Here is a 20,947-nt window from a genome sequence, read left to right as displayed (position 1 = left end):
AATCATAATGATTATGAACAATTAGCTCTTAGAAGCTCCTGTAGTGAGTGACTAGACAATGGCTACTTCTCTTCAGTACATAAATGGCCTCTGTTGCTGTAGTGTCAGAGCTGCTCTCAGCCTGTACTGTACTGACACTCAGTACCTCACTAAGCTCATGCTACCGCTCCTTCTGCCTTTTGGTGAGACACCAGGAGGCTCAATGACTCTCCCACATTTATATAGAAAACTGACTGCAAAGCAGAGAATGAACATCTTCCTACATCCAGAGCTAGCTCTGTAGCCAGAGGGACATGCTCTGAGTAAAATCACTTCTGAAAATCTGCTCCCAGCAGAGGCCTGAACAAACACTGGCAATTCCTGCCCTAGAGTCTACGGTCTGCTCAGCACTGCACTCGTGAGGCAAGAAGCTGCGGTTTCTGTCTCACATACCTTCAACCTACGAAAGACTTTGTTTTTACTCATTTGCTGCTAGTTACAATCTCAGTCTTGATTTTAAAAACCAAGCAATCTCATCACAAATAGGAAGATGAAACCGTGTGTATCAGAGCGGAGCTTTTTAATTCCAGACTTGACTGTTTTCATACTTTCATTATAATGAGAAAAAAGTATCGCACCAGTTTCCTGACTCAAAGTAATGGTGAATCAAAGTAATAAGAGATCTGTCTGCAAGGCAGACGTGCTTCCATCTTGCTGGCATAGAGGCCATGTATGTGTTCACAGCCACCAACAAACGGTTTGCTCGCTCACTAAATATACAGATCTAGTTTCTAGTGCAAATTTGGAGTCAAGCATTCCTTCCAATGGGCTCACTATGCCAGGGATATAAATATGTATTTGCTGCCATTTAGTATAGCAGCTAGAGTAAGCCCCATGAAAGGGTGGAAAGAGAAGACATTTGCTATCCTGATAGCCTGTGGGCAGTTGTAACAGCTGCAGAGTGGCTATCCTGCATGTCCTACGCTACTGCAGAGATCAAGGGCCAGCTGCATTTATAGCTCTGTGTGGGGAGGCCAGTTTTTAGGTCTCCTGTGAGCAGCCAAGAGGAACCAACTGGAACTCACCAATTTCAAAGTGCTTTGGTGTCATCAAACTGGTAGAGTTTCGAACAACCTCATGATTTCTCTATTCCAGTGGTTTCCAAACTTTTTGAGCCTCCAGACTGCTGACTACCTTAAAAATGACATGGAAATTAGACCAGCTTCCCTCATCGTCCATCACTCACACGCTAATGAATAAGCCTAGAAATGTTACTGCCTACTATGATTTCACAGACCAGCTTCACAACACAGGCCACTTTCCAGGCTGCTACTGTGTACGTGGGGGAAGCAGGAGGACAGTGGCAAGCATTCACTGCCATGCTACATGGATGCATCTCCAAGGATGTCACTAACCTTTAATGCTCTGGGATTGGAATGGATCAGGATTAAGCCCTGAAGCTTTCATTTCCCTTGCATGTTCTTCTGGCTGCCGTTACAGACAACTTTGTAGAGTATTAATGTATTCACATTTAATTTTTAGCTTAGGGCCATATTTTGTTATGCAACACTGGTGTAATTTCAGGTTGCTGCCTTCTTGCCAAGCACAAATCTGCTAGTTTTCAAAATCAGTGGTGAAGGCAGTCACATGGATAAAGAAGTTCTGCCCCCAGTAATTGCAGTGATAGACAACATCTTGTTTCTCAAGCTAAAATTCTGATGTTAGTATTACTTAATGAAATAATTTACATTTAGGCTCTGGTGGTCTCACTTGCTGAAAAGCTTAAGCATGTGTCACTTAATGAAAATACCACAATCTTGCCAGGTATCTATATACAGTGAGCTGAGTCTGCCTAATGCTTCTGTGTTCATCAACAAAGAAAACACATATGTAGCCATGAAGAAACAGTTCTCTTTGCCATAAACTCACAAAAAATCCCATATATATCAAGTGATGCTCCTGCTGTCCTACAGGGAAATCCAAAAGACTCCTTTTGTTACCTTGGCTGCCTTTCAGAGAGACACCCCGCAGTGATTGTCCCAGGCACTTCAGTAGTGCTCCCGTGGATGGCACTGCTCTCCCTGGGGGAAGCAGGGACCTCACTGGGCTCTGAGCAGCTGCACATGACAACACGGCCCTAATGCCAGCAAGTCGAGGACTTTCTGCTACTTTAAAGCCCAGAATCCCTGAGACACTAAACATGGGAAATGAACTTAATTCTCTGCATAGTTTTTGTGTTGATCCAGTGAAATCTGCAGGAAAACTTCCCTTACATCCCAAAGCTTTGGAACTGGCACATATTGTCAGATTTTAGAAGGTTAATAATAGTGGACAAGAAATACACAGGGAAGACGATGCAATATGGTCAAAGCAAAAGTTCATATCATACAAAGCTACAGTCTTAAATGCCACCTATCTTGCCAGGAGTGCCCCATTCTTTGGGGATATTTAGCTGAATAACTAGCAGCTACTGTAAAAGAGTCTATCAGCTGATGTAAATTTTTGGTTTTTGGGGCCAAATCCTGTGTAGTTCTACCTGGCTATAGTCAAGGTAGCTGCATGATAATAAGTTATTCAAAACAACTCGGTAGTAGTGAGGTATCCACATAGCCAAGAGTAGAATTTTGTCCCATGATTGTAGCACATTTTTGTTCTCAAACAGAATATTTCTTTACCTTAGTTCTGGTTTTGCTCTGGGGTAAACAAGAGCAAAATTGAAGCAAAATGGGACAATAGTACTGCAAGAGCCTCCTTTATTCAACCCTCTCCATTATGGCTACTGAGAGTAGGTACAGCTTGCTTTATTTTCTCACACTAGGATGCAAGGTTATTAAATTGTTACATTAGCCTAATAAAAACAAGTGCTAATGCAATAAAATGAAAAGTCCCTCTTTACTGCATTAATCAATATAAAAGAAGCTGTGATATGCTGAGCCGGTTTGGCAGTGAACATTAAATCTGGCAAAGCAACTAACAATACAATGTGATTATAATAGATTAAAAATTACAGATGAAAAATCATAGTTCTAATGGAGTCTGGGAAAACCTGTCATAGGTTTGAAAAGGAAGGAAGGGTTTTGGACATGTCAGGAACATTTTAGTGCTTACGGGCTGGATCTTATCAACATGCATGTCCACACTAGAGTATTTTACATACAGGGTGCTATAAGAATGGTCCACTAAAAGGAATCTACATCTGCTACAAGGCAGAATACAAAACTACATATGATACATGTAAGTGTTTTGATTCTATCAGTTCAGATTCAGGTTTTGATCCATTCATGTACTGACAAATGAGGTTCATACAGCAGAACTCTATTAAGAGAAATGAAGGCCAAAATATTTCAAATTTTTCTTAAGTGTTAGTGACTAGATGACAACGTTCTGTCAACAGACTGGAGAAGGATAAAAGATAAGACAAATAATTATACATATATGATTGTTTTGTTTATTTTTGAGGGGTGGAAGGAGTTTTATTTATTTATTTCACTCCTAGATGACATGGCAATTAAATCATGAACTCCAGAATATTTCTCTTTTTCTGTTCTCTGAAGAGGGAGAAATTCTTACAAAGCAACATCACTAATCAAATTAGGAGGGTAGACAAACTCAACCTACTTGAAGGAGAGGCATATTCAGGAGTAGATTTGCGTGGAGGTCCCCATCCTCTCATGTTGTATGCTGAAACATGAACATAATACCTCTGGCCCTGCAAATGGAAACAACTGGAGTCAAAACTATCACTTGACTCAAAATCCTGGCTGTAATAACTGGAAAGCAGTCACTCCCAAAGATGATTTCTTTGAAAAAATGAAATAGATTCCATTGGCATCAACTGATGCACCATAACAAATTGACACATAGTACCAAGATTTTGGGACAGGTGGTCTGCTGAGGTTTTACAGAACACACCAATTCCATCTGACAAACCACGATCTCTTCTACCAAAGCCAAACCCTGTGAACTCTTACAATCAGACTTCGGGAATAGGGACTCCCCTTTTTCCTGTCATATTTAACAGTCTCCCTGCCAGTACAGTGATGAAAGAAGCTTAGTTTGTCTGCGACTGAAATCAGTTGGACCTTTATCACAGATTTTGATGAATAAATCTAGGCTGATAGAGAGCACTTTGGAAAGTCTAACTTTATATGTTATATACTTTGGAGAGTATAGACAAACACACAGTAAGAACTGTTCTTAATATGTGCCTATGGAAATGACTGTGCAAGCTTGCTTGATTTTAACTTAAGAACAGTTATTCTGTTTTTCTGTTAGAAAATGAGAAACAGAGTAAATACATACTGTGGCTCAGCTCCCTGGAAGACAGTGTGCTTCAAATCAAAGATTTCTTCAAATAACAGGCTAGAAAAACCCAGTATTTTTTCTATTCTATGTAGAGGGTTTTATATTGAGCCCATTGCTTACTCTTTAAAGTTAATTCATTTTGAGAGCCCATCTTTTGGGGCACTGTCCAAGGGTCACATGCATACTTCTGCCTGCTATAACTTTGTAGGCCTGATTCAGTGTGCAGTGAATTCAGTGGAAAGGCTCCAGCTCAGTGGATGATGGATTGGGCCCCTCTCATGATGATTCCAGGGGAAATAGTTGTATTTTGGACAAGCTTTATTTTCAGCAAGTATTTTGTGAATCAAAATTTGCTTGCACAAATAGTCCTGAACAACCTATAGGAAAAAGACTTTCAGACACACGGTCAAAATTATTCTGCTTAAGAATCCTTATGGATATTGACCAATTTTCCCCATTGCTGACCCAGTTCTTATCAGTGTAAAATATTTATACAAAAATAAATAACAAAAATGAAAATGATTGCCATCAATGTGTGTGTTCCTGGAAGAAGTAGAAGAGGAAGAACTGTTATTTTAGCTATTGGTCATCAGAGTCAGGACTACATCTTTCATGAGCCTTTGATCAGCACTAAGATTATCCTCTGATCCAGAAAACAGCAGCTTTCACTCCAGTCCTTTCTGATCTCCCCTAAGCATGACAACTTATAAAACAGTTCATGCTGTCTGTCTATTCCTCTGTGACTTTCAGATTATGGATACCAGACATATGACGCTTAATGACTGGAACTTGTTGCTAGAAGAAAGGCACTTTACACTTATTATCAACAGGCATGGATGCAAATTCTCAGTGTCTTTGTATCACTGGGGCAGCAGGGGGCATCAAGATCTAAATGAGTCATTTGGCACTTACCGTTCTGAGACCTGTGATCGTGCACCTCAAAGACTGAAGATTATCCATAATTATTTCACCAACCAAAGGAGAAAAGTCTTCTGAAGAGCTCCATTCCACTAGGAAACAAATAGCAGGAGAAAATAAAATCAGATACCAGTCCAAGCAAAGAAATCAAAGTACTTGAATCACTCAGAGGTTAACTTTTCTCCTAGCAGTTTCCTAGCAGTTTCCCTTTCCATGTGGATACTAAAAGTTATGTTTAACAATAATGTTTAGCAAAACCTCACACAATAATTGAATTATATGTCTGTGTATCAGAGAGAAAAGCAAAATATTGCTCAAAAGCTTTTCAGGAAAGAATGCTTAAAAATACACTGCAATCCAAATTACATTCAGTCAACATTTACCTTCATTTAAACAATTTCCTTTTAAAGAAAGCAAAGTAGTGGAAAAGAGTAGGTAGAGGATTTGGACCTGCTAATGCAATTTGGCAGTTCATACATCCAAACCTACAAAAAGTATTGTTTTGCAATTGGATCTGCATAGGTAAGCATGGGCAGAGAGTCCTTTTGGCTCCACAGGTCCACAAAACTCTCATCATCTAGCCTTGGCTAATTTGTATAGAAATACCCTCCTCGCACTAGATCTGACACCCACTAGAGTCTCTTCATTGGTTTCAGTGGGTTCTGGCTCTCTTGCCCAAGCCAGATGCTGCTGCGGTCACTGAAACTACAGAGCTCCACAAGGACCTACTGAGTTGTATCCACTTTTGAAGTGAATTAAGTGGCGCTGGGCTGACACATCCCTCCCAACCCACCCTGCAGCCTAAATTACAATGGGAACCTTCACTGAAGCGCTCCCATCAGCTTGTACGGACGACTCATATTCCTCCTTAAGGGGTTATGAAATTAGTAGTCCTGCTGTCAGTACTCTTTCTTAGTGCTTGCAAAAATTAATATGCATGTAAAGTAGTATCAAACAGACCATGAAAAACTACTAGATGATTTTAAAAAAAAGAATATATACAAGTGGGGAACTGATGGCTGCAGGTAGGAAAACAAGCTCTTTTTCTTAAATTATATTTTATTAATGACAGAGACCATGATTAGAGATTAATCCCGGAGTCATACCTCTGGGATTTAGTAACTTGTACCTTCAAACTTCCAGGAAAACCTATCAAAAGCATAGTGAAAATAATCTCTTAAATTATTCTACTGTAGACATGGGAGAATCCCATCAATTTTGTGGATTTATACCAAGGTACAGAATTCAACCCAAAGCTTCCCCTTTAAAATTCACAAAATATTTGCATATTTATTAGTACTAGAGTCAGTAATTTAGAATAGATCAGAGAATATAGGTATTTTAATTTCAGCATGTGGAATTTTCATCTTCTGGCTGTGTCATACCGGTATGTTCACATTAAAAGAAAAAGGCTTTACAGAATTTTTTGCTCAGCACATACAACATTTAACTGCCAACACATTTTTCTAAAATAGCCAAGTATCAATAGCACAATTCATTTTTCCTTTCTCTCCTAATTGCTCCTTTTCTGTGATTGCAGTGTGTGAATGCACAGCATGTTCTGCAACATTTTTGTATTTGCTGCAATGAAAAGGATATCACTTTTGTTATTGTCTTTGAACTTTTTCAGTGTATATTTTTCTAGTTTTTCATAGGTTTTAAATACCTAATTACTGCCACCTTTAGAGGAAGCTATCTCTGTACATTAGTATGAAAATGTAGAGACTGTTATGGTACTGTGTTGTAGGTTTTTGTTGACAACTTAATTATAGGAATACTTACAAGTACCATTGAACTTGATGGCCTGTCAGAGTTTCCATTGTAAACCATGATTTTCAGGGTTTATAACTCCACTGTATTAAATCATTGAGGATGTTGTATACACGCTGCAAACTTAGATGCATCTGTTTTCCAGAAGGATAGATTGTAGAAACCCTGTTTGAACTGCTGAACAGGTTATCAACAGCTTGCAGTTACTTCAGATACCGTTTTTCTTTTCAGAGATTCATGTTAAGCAAGCTGGTGTCACTCAAGACAGATTCTGCCAACAAATCCTGTCTTCATTGAAATTCCCAGGCATGTCTGACTGTGCTTCTCAGCATGAGGGGCAGTGGTAAGGTTGCACTTCAGGCAGCACAAAACAAAAACCAAGGGTGAAATAAGCGGCTTTAAGCTGTTTTTGAGCTTCCCAAATTCCTAAACTGAGCTGTTCTATGGACTGGAGACCGCCCAAACATAAACTGGTAGTTCAAGAGGCATATTTAAATTTGGGTAGCTTACACAAATAAACATTGCAGCCCTATTCTTGATGTGGGTCTCCTTCTTAACCCTTCCACTTGTATTCTGGCATTTAGAAAAGTGCTCCTAATATTTAGAGATCTTAACACACTGCCTGAAGAGGAATTAACTGTCTTAATCTAAACAGGATTGCAATCCTACATATTTGCAAGCATGTGTACAGCAGGAACATCATGATACTAGTATTATGACTAGCAACTTCATGGCAGTTTGTTCTCAGGAATAATCAAGGACCACTGAGTTCAGAGAAAGAAGCTGAGTTACCAAGGGGAGAAAAGTTTTTAAAGCCATCTCAGGAACAGCCGAGGAAGTGGGTTTTGAAATAATAAACCACAGCTTTGCTCTGATGTTCTACGGCAAACTGTTGCCCCCAACACATGTTAGTGAAACCCCATGTGCAGGCCTCATCCACTTGCTGGGTGACACTGTGATCTCCCAGTCCCTTGAAGGACAACTACTCACTAGAGAGAGTGACCGAGTCCACTAGTCTTTTCACAAGGTACTGAGGAGGACTGTGAACCCCTCTGATCCCCTCAACCAGCCGAGTCTGCACTTGCTGCTAGGCCGAGGCTCAGCTGTGCTTCTCATTATACAGCCAAGTAATGCCAGCATTTTACACTTTTTTTTTTTAGCTTACCCTGTGGTCACTGAAAAGTTGAAAACATAGGAATATGATATTAGCTTGTGGATCAGGTTAAGGTAATCATTATGATTGAGAACCACTCTTTTAAAGGACATTTACCTAGCATCATGGTGTATACAAAGTTACTCAAAATTCAATTTTCATATATATGCATTTAAAAACCTCACATTTGGAAAAAACCCTGCCCCCCCATTTCAATAAAAATTTCCATTAACTGAAAAATAAATATTTTTTGAACAGCTGTGTTGGAATAATGCCTTCTTTTTCCCCTTGTTTCAAAGCAGTACTGAAAACATATCAACAGGATACACTGAAGCATTGCTATTTTTGACAGAATGTCATTCTCTGACTCATGATATCCGTCATAAAGAAACACATAACAAATTTTGGAATTTGTTGCTGACTTTTGATCTTAAACTTTTTTTCCCCATGATTTTACTGATTCAAGTGAGAAGAGGATGACATGATATAGTTTTAAAGAAATGCAAATGAACTTAAGTCATTTATCACTTAAGTTTATATCTCCTGTTACACATTGCCAGCTTTTCCTTAGATGACCATAATAGTCATCTAAATATTCTGTTATACTCATTCGTTGGGTTTTAAACCTCTAGAAGGATGTGAATACCAGTGTTCCTATTTTATGGATGAGAAAATGAAGACAAGGAGAGGTAGAGCATCTTGTTCACTCAGAAGGCCCCCAAACAACAAAGGACAAACTCCTATGACCTATATTACATTTATTAGGCCAGTGTTGCTCCCACTTTCTGGCTATGTAGGATATATATAGCTCTTTCTGGTACCAGTACAAAGCTACACATCCATGGTCTTATCCTTGTGATTAACCCGGATCTAAAAATTATGCAACTTTGTGCATGAGCAACCCCTCATGAAGATTTTGCTAAATCTTTGCCTACTTACTGAGAGAGGGTGCTGGGACAGACTGCTCTGATAGCAAACAAAAAATATCAGCCATTTGTGGAACTCTAAAGTACTTGGGACTTTAAGAAAGAACAAAAGGCTAGCTAACCTCAGCACCTTAAAAGCTGAATATAAAAATGCTCAAGTATAAAACCTGAAGATGAAGAGGGTCCTTTATAAGAGCCCAGGAACAAGAGCTGGTCTTGTAGACTGTACCAACTGTGCTGTAAAGGACCTGAAAGCTGTTGGGTGAATTAAGGATGGAGCATGTTCCAGTCCTGTTCTGAACACGCCAAAGGGCTGCTTTGTCGTGAACGCTGAATGTCTTTGCTGTTGCGGCTTTCCATCTGACACTTCACGTTATGTCAGAGCAGGGGTTTTTTGTGTGTTTAATATATTGGTGACTATGTGTTTTAATGAAGGTGCCCTGTATTCCAGAGCTAGCAAATGCACGATGTGTTGCTGCGGTCGCCAAGATAAGTAGTAATTTTTAAATAAACAGCAGTATAAACAGTTACATAAAACTCATGTAAATTGCTGGCACATAATTTTAGACTGGCTTAAGTTATGTAACTTACTTGTGGCCAAGGTTTGGTTTTTTTTTTTAATACCCAATTCATGCACTTTAAAATAAAGGGAGAAGTTTATTTTCACCTGTTTCTTTTGCACTCGCTATCTTTCTGTTATACTGAGCATGCCTTAAACAGTTTATCAGAGGGATGGACAGCAGACAGACAAGAGACAAAGTGAAGGCACAAAACACCTCCTGACCCTATTGTAGATTCATTCGGGAAAGAACCTTCTCCTGAGTTAGGTAAATAGCCTGAGCCACAGTAGAATTTGTCACTTCTCTTGGCATTTGTTTTTGCTTGCACTTAAATTACTCACTGAATTGCTGAGTAGATTAATTAGACCGAGGGACATGAGCTACCTTGTTAAGTTGATGGGGTCTACAGAACAGTGTACTGAGCTGGGATTCTGGGTTTTATTCTCGTATTTGCTACTGACTTGCTGTGACCTTGGGCAAAGCATTATGCCACTATGGCTTTTAACCCAGACTTAAGCAGCAAGGATTCTCTCTCCTTCCCTTCCTTCCCATGTCCAGGCCCCTAGGCTGAAGGACACCGAGAGCTTAGCTTGTGTTTCCAAGGGCCTCCAAACCAATAATTGCATTGTTCAACAGCTTCCTTTGAAATGTAGAACTGAAAGAGAGCACTAACACCAGAAACCACGTCACACCATCTTCTGCCTGCTGATCTTTACGAAATAATTTTAATAATTTACACTCATAATATCTTAGCAGCTTGATTTAAGGATATTGAACACTGCTGTTTGTGTGAATAAAATCAGGATGAAAGTACCTAAACAAATATTTAGAAGTATAAAAAAAGTAAAGAGAATTGAAAACTAGTGAAAAGCAGGAATCAGTTTGTTGGTGGATACAGCATCACCAGCTCAGATGGAGAACATAGTTTGCATTATTTGGTCAGCTCCTCCTGAATTAAGAAAGGAACCCAGTTTTGCAGATTTGGGTTCAGGCTCTGTTCATGCTTCCCTCACATTTAGAAATTTTCCGAAGAATGATAAAGACAAGTCATACCAGCTGTAGGGAGTACTGACGGAGGTCCCAGCATAGTGCTTCCATTAGGAAAAAACCAAATGTTTGGCATTGAGGAGGTTATGTTTGTTCCCATGGATTTTTTTTGCTGAAGGGTATGATCCATCCATAAATGCACACTAACTTAGAAAGTCTGGAATTGGTTGCATTCTGCTCAATAAGATTGTAGACAGGGACAATATGATACGAGCCACAAAAGGGACAGGTGAACTTTTCATTTGTTTGCTTGTTTAGGGACTCTAACTTGGATTTACTACAATGCCTAAGGGATTTAGACATATTGCTGAGCAGACACAGAAGTTGTAACAGTGTAGTCATGGCCTGGTACTAGGATCTCTAGGTACTACTTAAATTAAAACCTGAGCTCCTAACTGCTCTAAATGCTAGTGTTCATTATTTTGGATCTTATCTACTATTCCATTTATTTGTAAGCTTATTCAAGGCTCTTTGCACTGGGTCAGTAGAAACATCAATAAGGCTGAAGAGGAATGAAAAAGATGCAAACAAACAGCACTGTGTCCACCTGAAGTAAATAAAGCACTGCTGTGTTTTAGTGTGAAAGAGCTATGCGTGGATTTAAAGGCCTCTCATCGGAAAACAGTCAGAACAGTACCAAGAAGAACGTTCCTAGACACTTCCTAGAGAGCACATCTTCATTTGAAACTTCCCTGCCTATAAATCTTCATGATACTTGTTTCAGAGAATTTTTTTAATAATCAAATACTTTATTTGCAGTAAAGCTTCTTCCCAAACAGCTGTGGGCTCCTTTACCTGTTATGCCTGCTAATAATAACTGATGATGTTAAATAACCTTTCTCATGGCCCTGTTTCTGGATGTTCCTTTGACCCAGGCCAGAATACTCTTATTTTATGTCTTGATGCTTATGGGAAGCATTATGACAGCAGGCTGGGTGCCAAAGACACATCTTTGCTTGATCATGGTTTCACTATTTCATATTATAGCAAATCTATATTATATAAATGATTTATAAGATACTATTTTTATTGCATTGTAATAAAATTCTCACCAAGAGAAAATAAAAAGGTTATTGACTGTTTTTTCTCAAGTATTTAATTAGCATTTTCTAAGTATTTACAATTCTTTATCAGTTTGTAGTAAGGTCAGCCATTCCAGTACAAGAAGGAACTTTTTTCCTTTCTGTTCATGAAAATGACATTTCTTACTAACATTTTATAAATAACTAAGAAAATGTGCCATGTGAGTGCATGTTGCCTTCCAATGTGGGCCAGTGGTTAAAAAGCTACAATGGATTATAATAACAGCCAAGATTTGTGTCTCAGCCCTGCAGTGACAAACATATCCCATTCTGGTTGTGGAAAGAAAAGTGGGAGAAAATACATGTTAGAACTGTGAAAAGGGATTGGAGAATAAATGGGGTTCTTACGCAAAGGCTTCACATCCTAGAAAGGTATAACAGGCTTGGCTCCAATTCTGCAGATTTCCACTCCCAGTGTATGTTTTACTCATGTAACCTGTGTAACCAAAGCTGGTGGGGAAGCTTATGAAAGTAAGGACTACTCATTTGTGTGAAGCATGCATAGGTTAGGCTCAGCTTCTTCCCAAAACATAATACATGAACATCTAATTAATAATGAGCAGTTGGGAAAATGCAAACAAAAAAGTAATCTATCGCAATGTACGAGACAAACCAGAACGCTGCACAGCGCTGTTAACAAAGAAAGTAAATACACAAACGCTAAATCAAGTATTCTGTTTAATGGGATTCCACTGCTTTTCCTTTGGTTCTCCTGTAATATATTTTTAAAGAGGGATTTAGCTGCATAGATGTTAATTAATTATATTTAAGGCTTTTCTTTCTTTATAAACTAATCCCTACAGTAGCTTAAAGAGCTTTCACCTTTCCCTAGCACTGCAGCCAGGTATTGCAGGCAAAACGGTCTTGATTTGGGAAATTTTTATTTAATTTAATTTATTGCCAATTAACACAAACTTCTAATCACTCATTCAGAGTGAGAAGAAAGAAAACATATACAATTGAACAAAAATTTAAGTGAACATCTTTCTACCACCTTTTCCAGGCTCAACTCAAGTCAAACACCTATCCCCCACCTTTCCTACTGCCAACTTCCCTTGTCTCCACCATGAGGTTACACTCAGCAATGGGGTTTTCCATCACATTTAGAGCTGGGTGGGCCAGTTGTGACCAGCACCTGGCATCTCCTGACCTCCTCCCACACCTGTAGCCCCTGGCTACTGAAATCTGCCATATATGCCCAACACAATACCAGGGTGTGAGCTAAGCCGGTGCTCATGTGTGAACTCATTGGGTGCTCAGACATGAGTTCATAGGCTGCTCATGTGTGAACCAGCTGGGTGTTCATTAGTAAATTAAATGGGTGCTCATGCATGAGCTGATTGGGTGCTCATGCATAAATTGATTGGCTGTTCATGCGTGAACTAATTGGGCACTCATGCATGAAAACTAAACCCTGCAATTTATGCTCAATACATGAGGTAGGAGCTTGAAGCAGATCCAAAGGCCTGATTCCAAATTAACATTCATTTATCATTTCTGTGGGTCAGATCTAATTACTAGAACAGTATCAGGTTTTGGTTGGAAAGGCAAACTGGCTATGTTTTAGACCCTTTATGCTTGTAAATGGCCCAAAAAAAGTCCATGATGGACCAGAGAAGACTTCAGACAAAGTGTTGAACAGAGAAACTTTGCCACAATCCTTTTGAAGACATTCTGGTTTTAAGTCTCCAGTGAGGAAGCATTCCCACACCCATGAATCAAAAGATCTGCTAAATCAGAAACCTCCTTCAAGACGAAATCTGAAGGTCTTGAGTTCCAGTCCTGCCACTAATTATAAGAAATTCACCTTTTCTATGCAGTACCTATGAAATGAAAGCTGTAATGCTTAGCCACACTCAAATAATTTTTAAAAACACTTATTAATGTTGGTAAGTCAAAACAAAGGTAAAAGGTAAGGCAATGTCTAAGATTCAGCAGCATCATGATATGAGTCTTTTTTCTTAGACAACAAAGGCAGACAAAACCAGAGCCTGTATGTCTGGGTTTTCTCAAGCTTCTCTTGAGCTGCTGTTCAGAATCCTTATAAAACACAAAGCAGGAGGAAAGAATGACTGAATTGAGTAACTGGTGTGTCTGATCAACTACATTAGTTAATTGCATCATCACTTAATATGTGATCCATGTTCAAAGGTGGTTTTAAATACATAGCAAACTCAAAAAATAGAGGTTCTTAAATTTTATGTTAAGTCCAACACATACTACAGACATTGACAGGAGCTAGAAATAGAAAGGTTTGTTTTAACATTTATACATTTCTGTACTTGCTAGGCATAAAAATAGAAGTCAAATTGCACAGTCCTGTTAGCTACCAAAATGTAATGTGCAAATAAAGTGCCCAGGAGACCTAATAAAATGCCATAAATGAACTACTGTAAAAAATATCAGACCACACCTATTCAGCAGGATAAATTCAAATGTCTTACAAAGAAATGTATTCTCTTTCCTTTTTATGGAGTAAGAACTGTTTTGAGGAAAGAAAGAATGAGTTTCAAAATATACAAAGAAACTTTGAATAATTGAAAAGGGTTTCAAGATCAAGTTGAATGCAGAATGCTACTTAATTCCACTATAGACTGGAACAGGATCAAGCAGTGACATAGCTCCTACTTTAGAAATATGCATAGGTATTAATATTAAGGCATCACATTTTCATACCCAAGATTCACTTCTACAAGCATCCATTTCCATAACCAGGGTTCTTCTAGAAATCAAAGCAAGCACAGGCTTGCTGTGTTCTACTCTGATATGTGAACAGTTAGTTGCCACCAAAGCGGGAAAAAAAGCTGGAGATGTCATACATATATATGTACTTAGGTCTCTGTGTAAGCTCTACCTATTAGACTAGCCAAATCTGTCTGGAGTCAAAACCACTGTACAGTACTGAAAGGATTACTGCAGGAAGCCTGCTATGGAACAACTCCAAACTTGATCAAACATGGTAATTCAACTATTGATAGACAAATCAAATGCATAATTACAAAACATACGGTATATGCTGTTTGTACGTGCTCACAGGGACAAGCAGAAGCCTATGCAAGACGATGATTATTTGGTTGTGAAAGGATTACTCCTGAGAGTAAAACATGTAGAATCACACAAAGTTTCTAGACAGGTTTTGTAAAAACTTTGAGGTTTTTCACACTGAAATTTTCAATGAAAAATTCCCATTGAAACAGTGAGATATCAACTGAAAATCTCACATACAGATTTTTTTTGAGCTGCAGAACATATCTCATACAGGCCCAACCTGGCAGGTTTCCTCATCCCATGATCTCAGGTGCTGACCTTTAATGAAAAGGCAGCTCTGTTCATCCTTTAGTTGAGTCTTGCAATGATAACACCAAAGGGTACTTGCCTGTAACTAACCCATCCCATGCAGCCTTGAGATAGCAACACACTGTGGCTACTGCATATCTAGCTAGGACTGAACCACTGATTTAAAGACAATTTAAATTATTCTCATGTAAAAAAGTCTGAAATGAACAACAAATTGACTTGGAAGAAGGGAGGCAGGGAGCAACTTTTTGTCAAAATTTAAGCAAGACATAACTTCTTCTTTCCTGATCTAAACTGACTTTTTTTTTTTTTTTTAAGAGCTACACTGACATAGAAAATTAAAAAATCTTCTCTCCATCCAACAGAAATCCTAGAAGGCAGCTGGGCAGTCCCAAAAACCATGAAATATTCTGCTAAAATAACAAACTAAACGAAAAGGTAACAAGGGCTAAAGTGGCCTGGACAGCTTGGTATCACTATCTGGAAAATAACTTGGCATCCACAACCACAGCTACATCCAAACAGAGGGAAGATCAGCTCTGTTTGCTACATCAAACATGGCTCAGATTTTTTTCCTTTCTTCCTCTCTCTTCAAACATAAATAGTTCCAGGCTCTTAAATAAATTAGCTTAACTTTGGTTATACAAGCTGTTTCATTTTTTCTCCAAAAGGGAATATAGATGTTTGTTTAAAAATTGTAAATGAGATATAAACAGAGATTTTCCATTGCATAGTGATCCTTTCCAGTATGTAATGATCAGCACTTTGTCCATTTTCCTTCCTTATCCTATAATTTGGGATCACAAGTATTATTTTGACTACTTCTGATGGGAAATGGATGAAAAAAAAAATATGCAATAAGAGGAGGTTTATCTGTACTCATTCACCATCAAATCAGAATAATAATCAGGTTTAAAATGCACTGAAAACAAGTGCAACAAAACTACTTACCATTACTTATAATTTTGTTCTTTAAAAAACCATGCTTTCTTAATGTGTGTGTCTTGTGTGGAACATGTGAACCCTAGAAAGGCTAATTAGTGAAGGACAACAGTTCTTAAAAGCCCCACAAGCATTTAGCACTTGGCTGTATTGGGACTGCTTCTAGGAGTCAGGTGGTACCTATCTGGATTATGTTGCTGCTGGGATTTTTTGCATTCAGATAGCTACAGTAGTGTAGCTCTAGGATAATATTACATCATGCAGTAACAATATGACACTGTAAACAGAAGGTCCACCCCAGCTTCAAACTGTGGCAAGTTATTTTGTATGTTAGTGTGGAACGTAGTGATTGTGTTTTCAAAGATGTAAAACTAAAGCAGGTCTTAAGTACTTCCAGGATGGATGTGAAGTTTGACTTTAGGGCATGATTAGCCAAGGGCAGGGGGTTTTCTTCTCAATATTACAGTGATGCTTCACATCCTTCCTAAAACTGGCTGGGGTGAGGTATCTCTGGCTTTGAATCTTTCTTCTAGCATGGAGCAGATTATTACTATTGTTATTGATTTATGTCATGCCTGTCTGCTTCCAGCCTCAAAACACTTTACTAAGTTACAATATACATAGGAATCATTTCATGTCAGCCACCACCACGCTGTAGCCTTCTCTGGAGGGAAACTGAAGGGAGCCATTAGGATGGTGCCTGCAACATTAAACAACAATCCAGGAGAGGAAGTAAAGAATACTCTGGCTCCTTAAAGAAATGGCTCAACAGAATGCAGTCACTGAACTGCCATCCAGCTGGGACACCAAAGTCAATACCCATTCACCGTGTGTGGTTAAAATTAAATCTCCTAATGAAGTGAGATGGTTTTAGTGGTTAGAGAGTGAGTGCAAAGTATTATTCTCCTGTATTATTATTTGTAAGTTATACAGCTAACAAGGGAAAAGATCACACAGGAAAACAGCAGACAGATAATGTTCCAAGCCCAGTTTCTAAATGACATTTGGGCAAATAAAGCTTTGGAAAAAATACGTTTTTTTTTTTTAAAAAAAAAAACACAGAAAAAAGGAGTTGGCAGGTTCTCACTGTTTTTAGGGAACTAAACTAAACTGATGTCAGTTTTTATCCCCTATAATTCAGGTCTGGAGAAAAGAACATTATTAGCTTCTGTTAATGAGCAGGTATTCCCTAAACACTGCTGCAAATGCTCCTGGATTTTAATTTGCTTAGAAAAAGAAATGGTAAAGTATTGAGGGAATAAAAACCCTAACAGTTTATTTTTGTCCAGGAATTAGCAAAACGCTTAGATGGTTTTCTGCATAGGAGGTTTACATATATCTGACTGAAAAGATCCTCACACAATGTTATCAAGCTCTCTTTTCAGGGCTAGTAATTGCTAGCTGGTTCTAATCATTCTTGCAAGTGATCATTTGAAAGGTTCATTTTATGACCCCTCAAACTAGCACAAAGAATCTCACTCCATAATGTAATAAACAATTCTACAACCAGTGCTTAATTAATTCCCGAAAGTCACCAAAAGGAGCTATTAATGATCTTTCTTTTTATCTAACCATAAATATGCAAGCCTCCTGGGATAAGGGATTTAAAAAGAACATTGTGGCAAAACTAACTGTCAACTTGATAAAGCATAAAATGATCACCAATGAGGGTAATTCAAAATACAACGGCAATGCTACCTAGTCTGATTAGAAAGTTAGGTCAGGTTGAATTAAATTTCTCTGAATTTTAAATTAAATTAAATACCAAAAAGAAGACAGAAGTGACATGGTGCAAAACAGACTCAACCCAAATGAATACAGAAGAGAAAAACACTACAACCTTTAGAAAATTATTTTAAAAACCAATTCTATTTGGGAATTTGCTTTACTGTGATAATATCAACAATCATTATAGTTAGAGTGTGGACAATATTTCAAGGTTGTTTAAAATATGTGTATTAGAAAGAGCAGGCTGATATTTTCAAGAGAACTTAAGTGTTTTAGGAGCCCAAGTATCATTTTCACAAGTAAATCAGGCAGTAGGAAGCCCTTAAATGAAATTTAGTTTCCTGGCAACCCAACCCATTGCTGAAAATTAGATTTAGGCTTCTAAAGGGCTTTGATGTTTTTGAAAATCACACTTCCTGCAGCACTGCACAGCTGACTAGGTGTAATACAGTAATTTACCCTTCTACTGAGGCTATCAGGAATGGAATCACTTTGATGGCTGTAGCGATGTCTGGGAGGTTGGGTTTTATTTTTGCGCTGTAAAAAATTTTTTTATTGGGCATAGCCAGTGATGACTGGAAGCTCTGACCAGAAGCAGGGGGAGGAAAGAAAGGGAGAATCTGCCTTTTCCAAAATAAACTCATGCAGTCCTTTGGGTGCTTATGCTTGCTGCCCGTGGAGCCTGTGCACCAGCATGTCCCACCGTCAGAAGAGCTTCATGAGCTATTGGACCCTTGATAGACTGGGGCTTTCCGAATCTCCCCCGTTGAAGTAATCCCTGTGACACCCACACATGGAAACATGAAATAGACTGCCCCACAACACAGCCATTATGGTTCTTGCTATATGTATGGAAACACAAGGTTCAAGTACCTCTCAAATGAGTTTTAGTTATTAATACAAAGAAACAAACACAACAGGAAACATTAAGAGAAACATAGTGGGAAATAACTAAGAGGACTTTCAGGGTCCCCCCTCCTTGACTCCCCTGGGCTGGGCGAAGAAGGCCTCAGATCTTCAGAACAGTGCTTTCAGTTCCTTGACCTTAGAAGGGCTCGGGCTCCCACTGGAAGATGGAGGCTGTGGATTGCTGCACTTAACACTGAAGAACTTACTGTTCCAAACATTTTAGAAAACCTGGAAGTTCCTTTAAACAGGAAATTTTAAAATTTCTCATTTTTGTTCTAATCTTCAATAAAACTTTTTTTTTTTTTAATGTTGGAATTTTCTGTGGAACAGAAATTCTGTTTTAAAACCATTTCTATTCAACAGCGCTATTCAGATGGAAGCATTTTCCTATTCATTCCACTTTGCAACTAACTGGTGCCACCCCAAACGTATTGCTCTTCCAAGAATGATGTGGCAGCCCTGGAATAGCTAATTAGTTGGGCTGTATGATGCCTCTGCCAAAAGTTTCAGCTTCCAGAGGCATTCCTTTAAGGAATGATGGTGTGGGTTTGGCATTTACAAGGATACACATGGTTTCAGAAGCCCACAGGCACCAAAAGTTAGCTTGTGTTTTATAACTGCTCATCTCAACCCAGTCATTGAGCCGATGTCCTAACCACAGTGAGTCAAGCAAACTTCTTCAAAGCACTCATGGAGAAATCTTTTGGTTAATTTATTTTTCTTTTTTAATAAAAATTTTGTCTTTGGGGAATCTTTTAAGAAAATTCCACTTCTACAGCTATTAACTGGGAAAACAAACTCAAACATTACTAACATTGTAATATAAGCTCTTGTAGATAAATACCTTTGTCACTTAGCCCTCAAAGTTTTGTACATTGTTAAGGTAAATGAAAGATATCTAAATCCAGTACCTTTATACTTGGTCACCACAGCTGAGTTGACACTCAGAGGTTCTTGGAAGGTGACAGTGAGTGATGTACTGCTTGTTACCATGAGACAGACATTGGTTGGCGCCTCAGGGGCTCCTGGGAGAGAAGAGAAAACATCAGCTCTTCAGCACAACAAATCCTATTCAAACAATGTTTCTGAGTCTTCAAAGAACCCACTGAAAATCACCCTGCAATTGTGAGCTTTGGGTTGTAGGTGTTTGTGTTCTCTGCCTTTTGAGCATTTTAATTAGTGCCCCTGCTAACAATATCCTGCAGACACCATTTGTTTCTATCATGGTTTTTGGCTCCTTTCGGTTAAAAATATCTTCCTGCATATATGTAACCCAATAAAACAGATTCATGCTAATTATGTCAATGAAAAGCCCCTATAAATCTCTTGGGGTGGGTAGGAGGAGAGGAGAAAGGACAAAACCACAAAGAGCTAATTAAACCTTTATGGTTTCACTAACAAACTCAAATTTATCAAATAACAGAAAACGTTTTTACATTATTGTGATTCAGAAATTGCAAATTCCACAAATGTTTCAGTGTAGTAGTTCCAAAATACAGTTGTCAGTTGAGGCCTAACTTTTTTTTTTTTTTTTTTTTTTTAAAAAAAGCTTAATTCACAGAATATCAATCAGAGTCAGTTCAGAAATCAAACATAAAATGTCACAATTTACTGCTGGGATTGATTTAAAAAATCATTATATTGACTTACACTACTGCTGTATTTCCTGTATTTAGTACTAATATGGGGAGCACTACATCTGTCTTGAAGAAGTAATCTTAGAATACAATAAATTTGAGAAAATTATTTGTAAGTACATTTATTTAAAGATGGTTGTAAAAATGTTAATGGCAATGATTATATTTCATTGAATAGGATACAGCTAAAAGATCTACACGTGAAACAATTCAGCCCTGTTTACTTCTTCCCATGGGCCCAAATTCACATTTACTTTGGGTGCAGACTCACTTGCACAACTGTTTAAAGTGACCCAATCTGTGACTGCACTGATGAAATGTTATACATGGATGCCAAAATTAAGATTAAATTTTCACAACTTTTATGTATACAATAAAATTCCAAACAAATGTTTAGAACTCCATTCTTCTAAAACAGAATAATTATTTTTTTTATAAATATCAAATTACAACAGAAGAAAGGCCAATGTCCCCAGTCCCTCTTCCTCCCTATTTATATATTCTTTTCTAATCATCCTGGTTTAAACTCTGAGCACATTAATTGAGATCCAGGAGTAAATGTAAAGAGAAATAAGCAGGACAGAATCATTAGATCCTGAACCAAGAGTCTGGAGGTCTCATTAACTCCTAAAGGAGCTATGTGATTGTTGCTCTTAGATATTTGGTCCTCTATTGCTCTAACATCAATTCACTT

The 20,947-nt window shown here is 38.2% G+C and overlaps 1 protein-coding gene across 1 annotated transcript in view; it reads right to left on the bottom strand.

Annotated features, from left to right (window-relative positions):
* ANKFN1 (ankyrin repeat and fibronectin type III domain containing 1) overlaps window positions 1-20,947 on the bottom strand; it is a 62,939-nt gene that overhangs the window by 29,483 nt on the left and 12,509 nt on the right. The window contains exons 4-6 of the mRNA XM_074889223.1: window positions 19,528-19,641; window positions 5,197-5,294; window positions 3,598-3,688 (exon numbers count right to left, since the gene is read on the bottom strand). Of these exons, the coding sequence (XP_074745324.1) occupies window positions 3,598-3,688; window positions 5,197-5,294; window positions 19,528-19,641 (303 nt within the window). The remainder of the gene's footprint in view (window positions 1-3,597; window positions 3,689-5,196; window positions 5,295-19,527; window positions 19,642-20,947) is intronic.

The sequence above is a fragment of the Strix uralensis genome, chromosome 19, assembly GCF_047716275.1.
Source record: "Strix uralensis isolate ZFMK-TIS-50842 chromosome 19, bStrUra1, whole genome shotgun sequence".
Classification (NCBI taxonomy): Eukaryota; Metazoa; Chordata; class Aves; order Strigiformes; family Strigidae; genus Strix; species Strix uralensis.
Note: the sequence above shows the minus strand (reverse complement) of the source record. Positions and strands in the feature narration are given on the sequence as shown.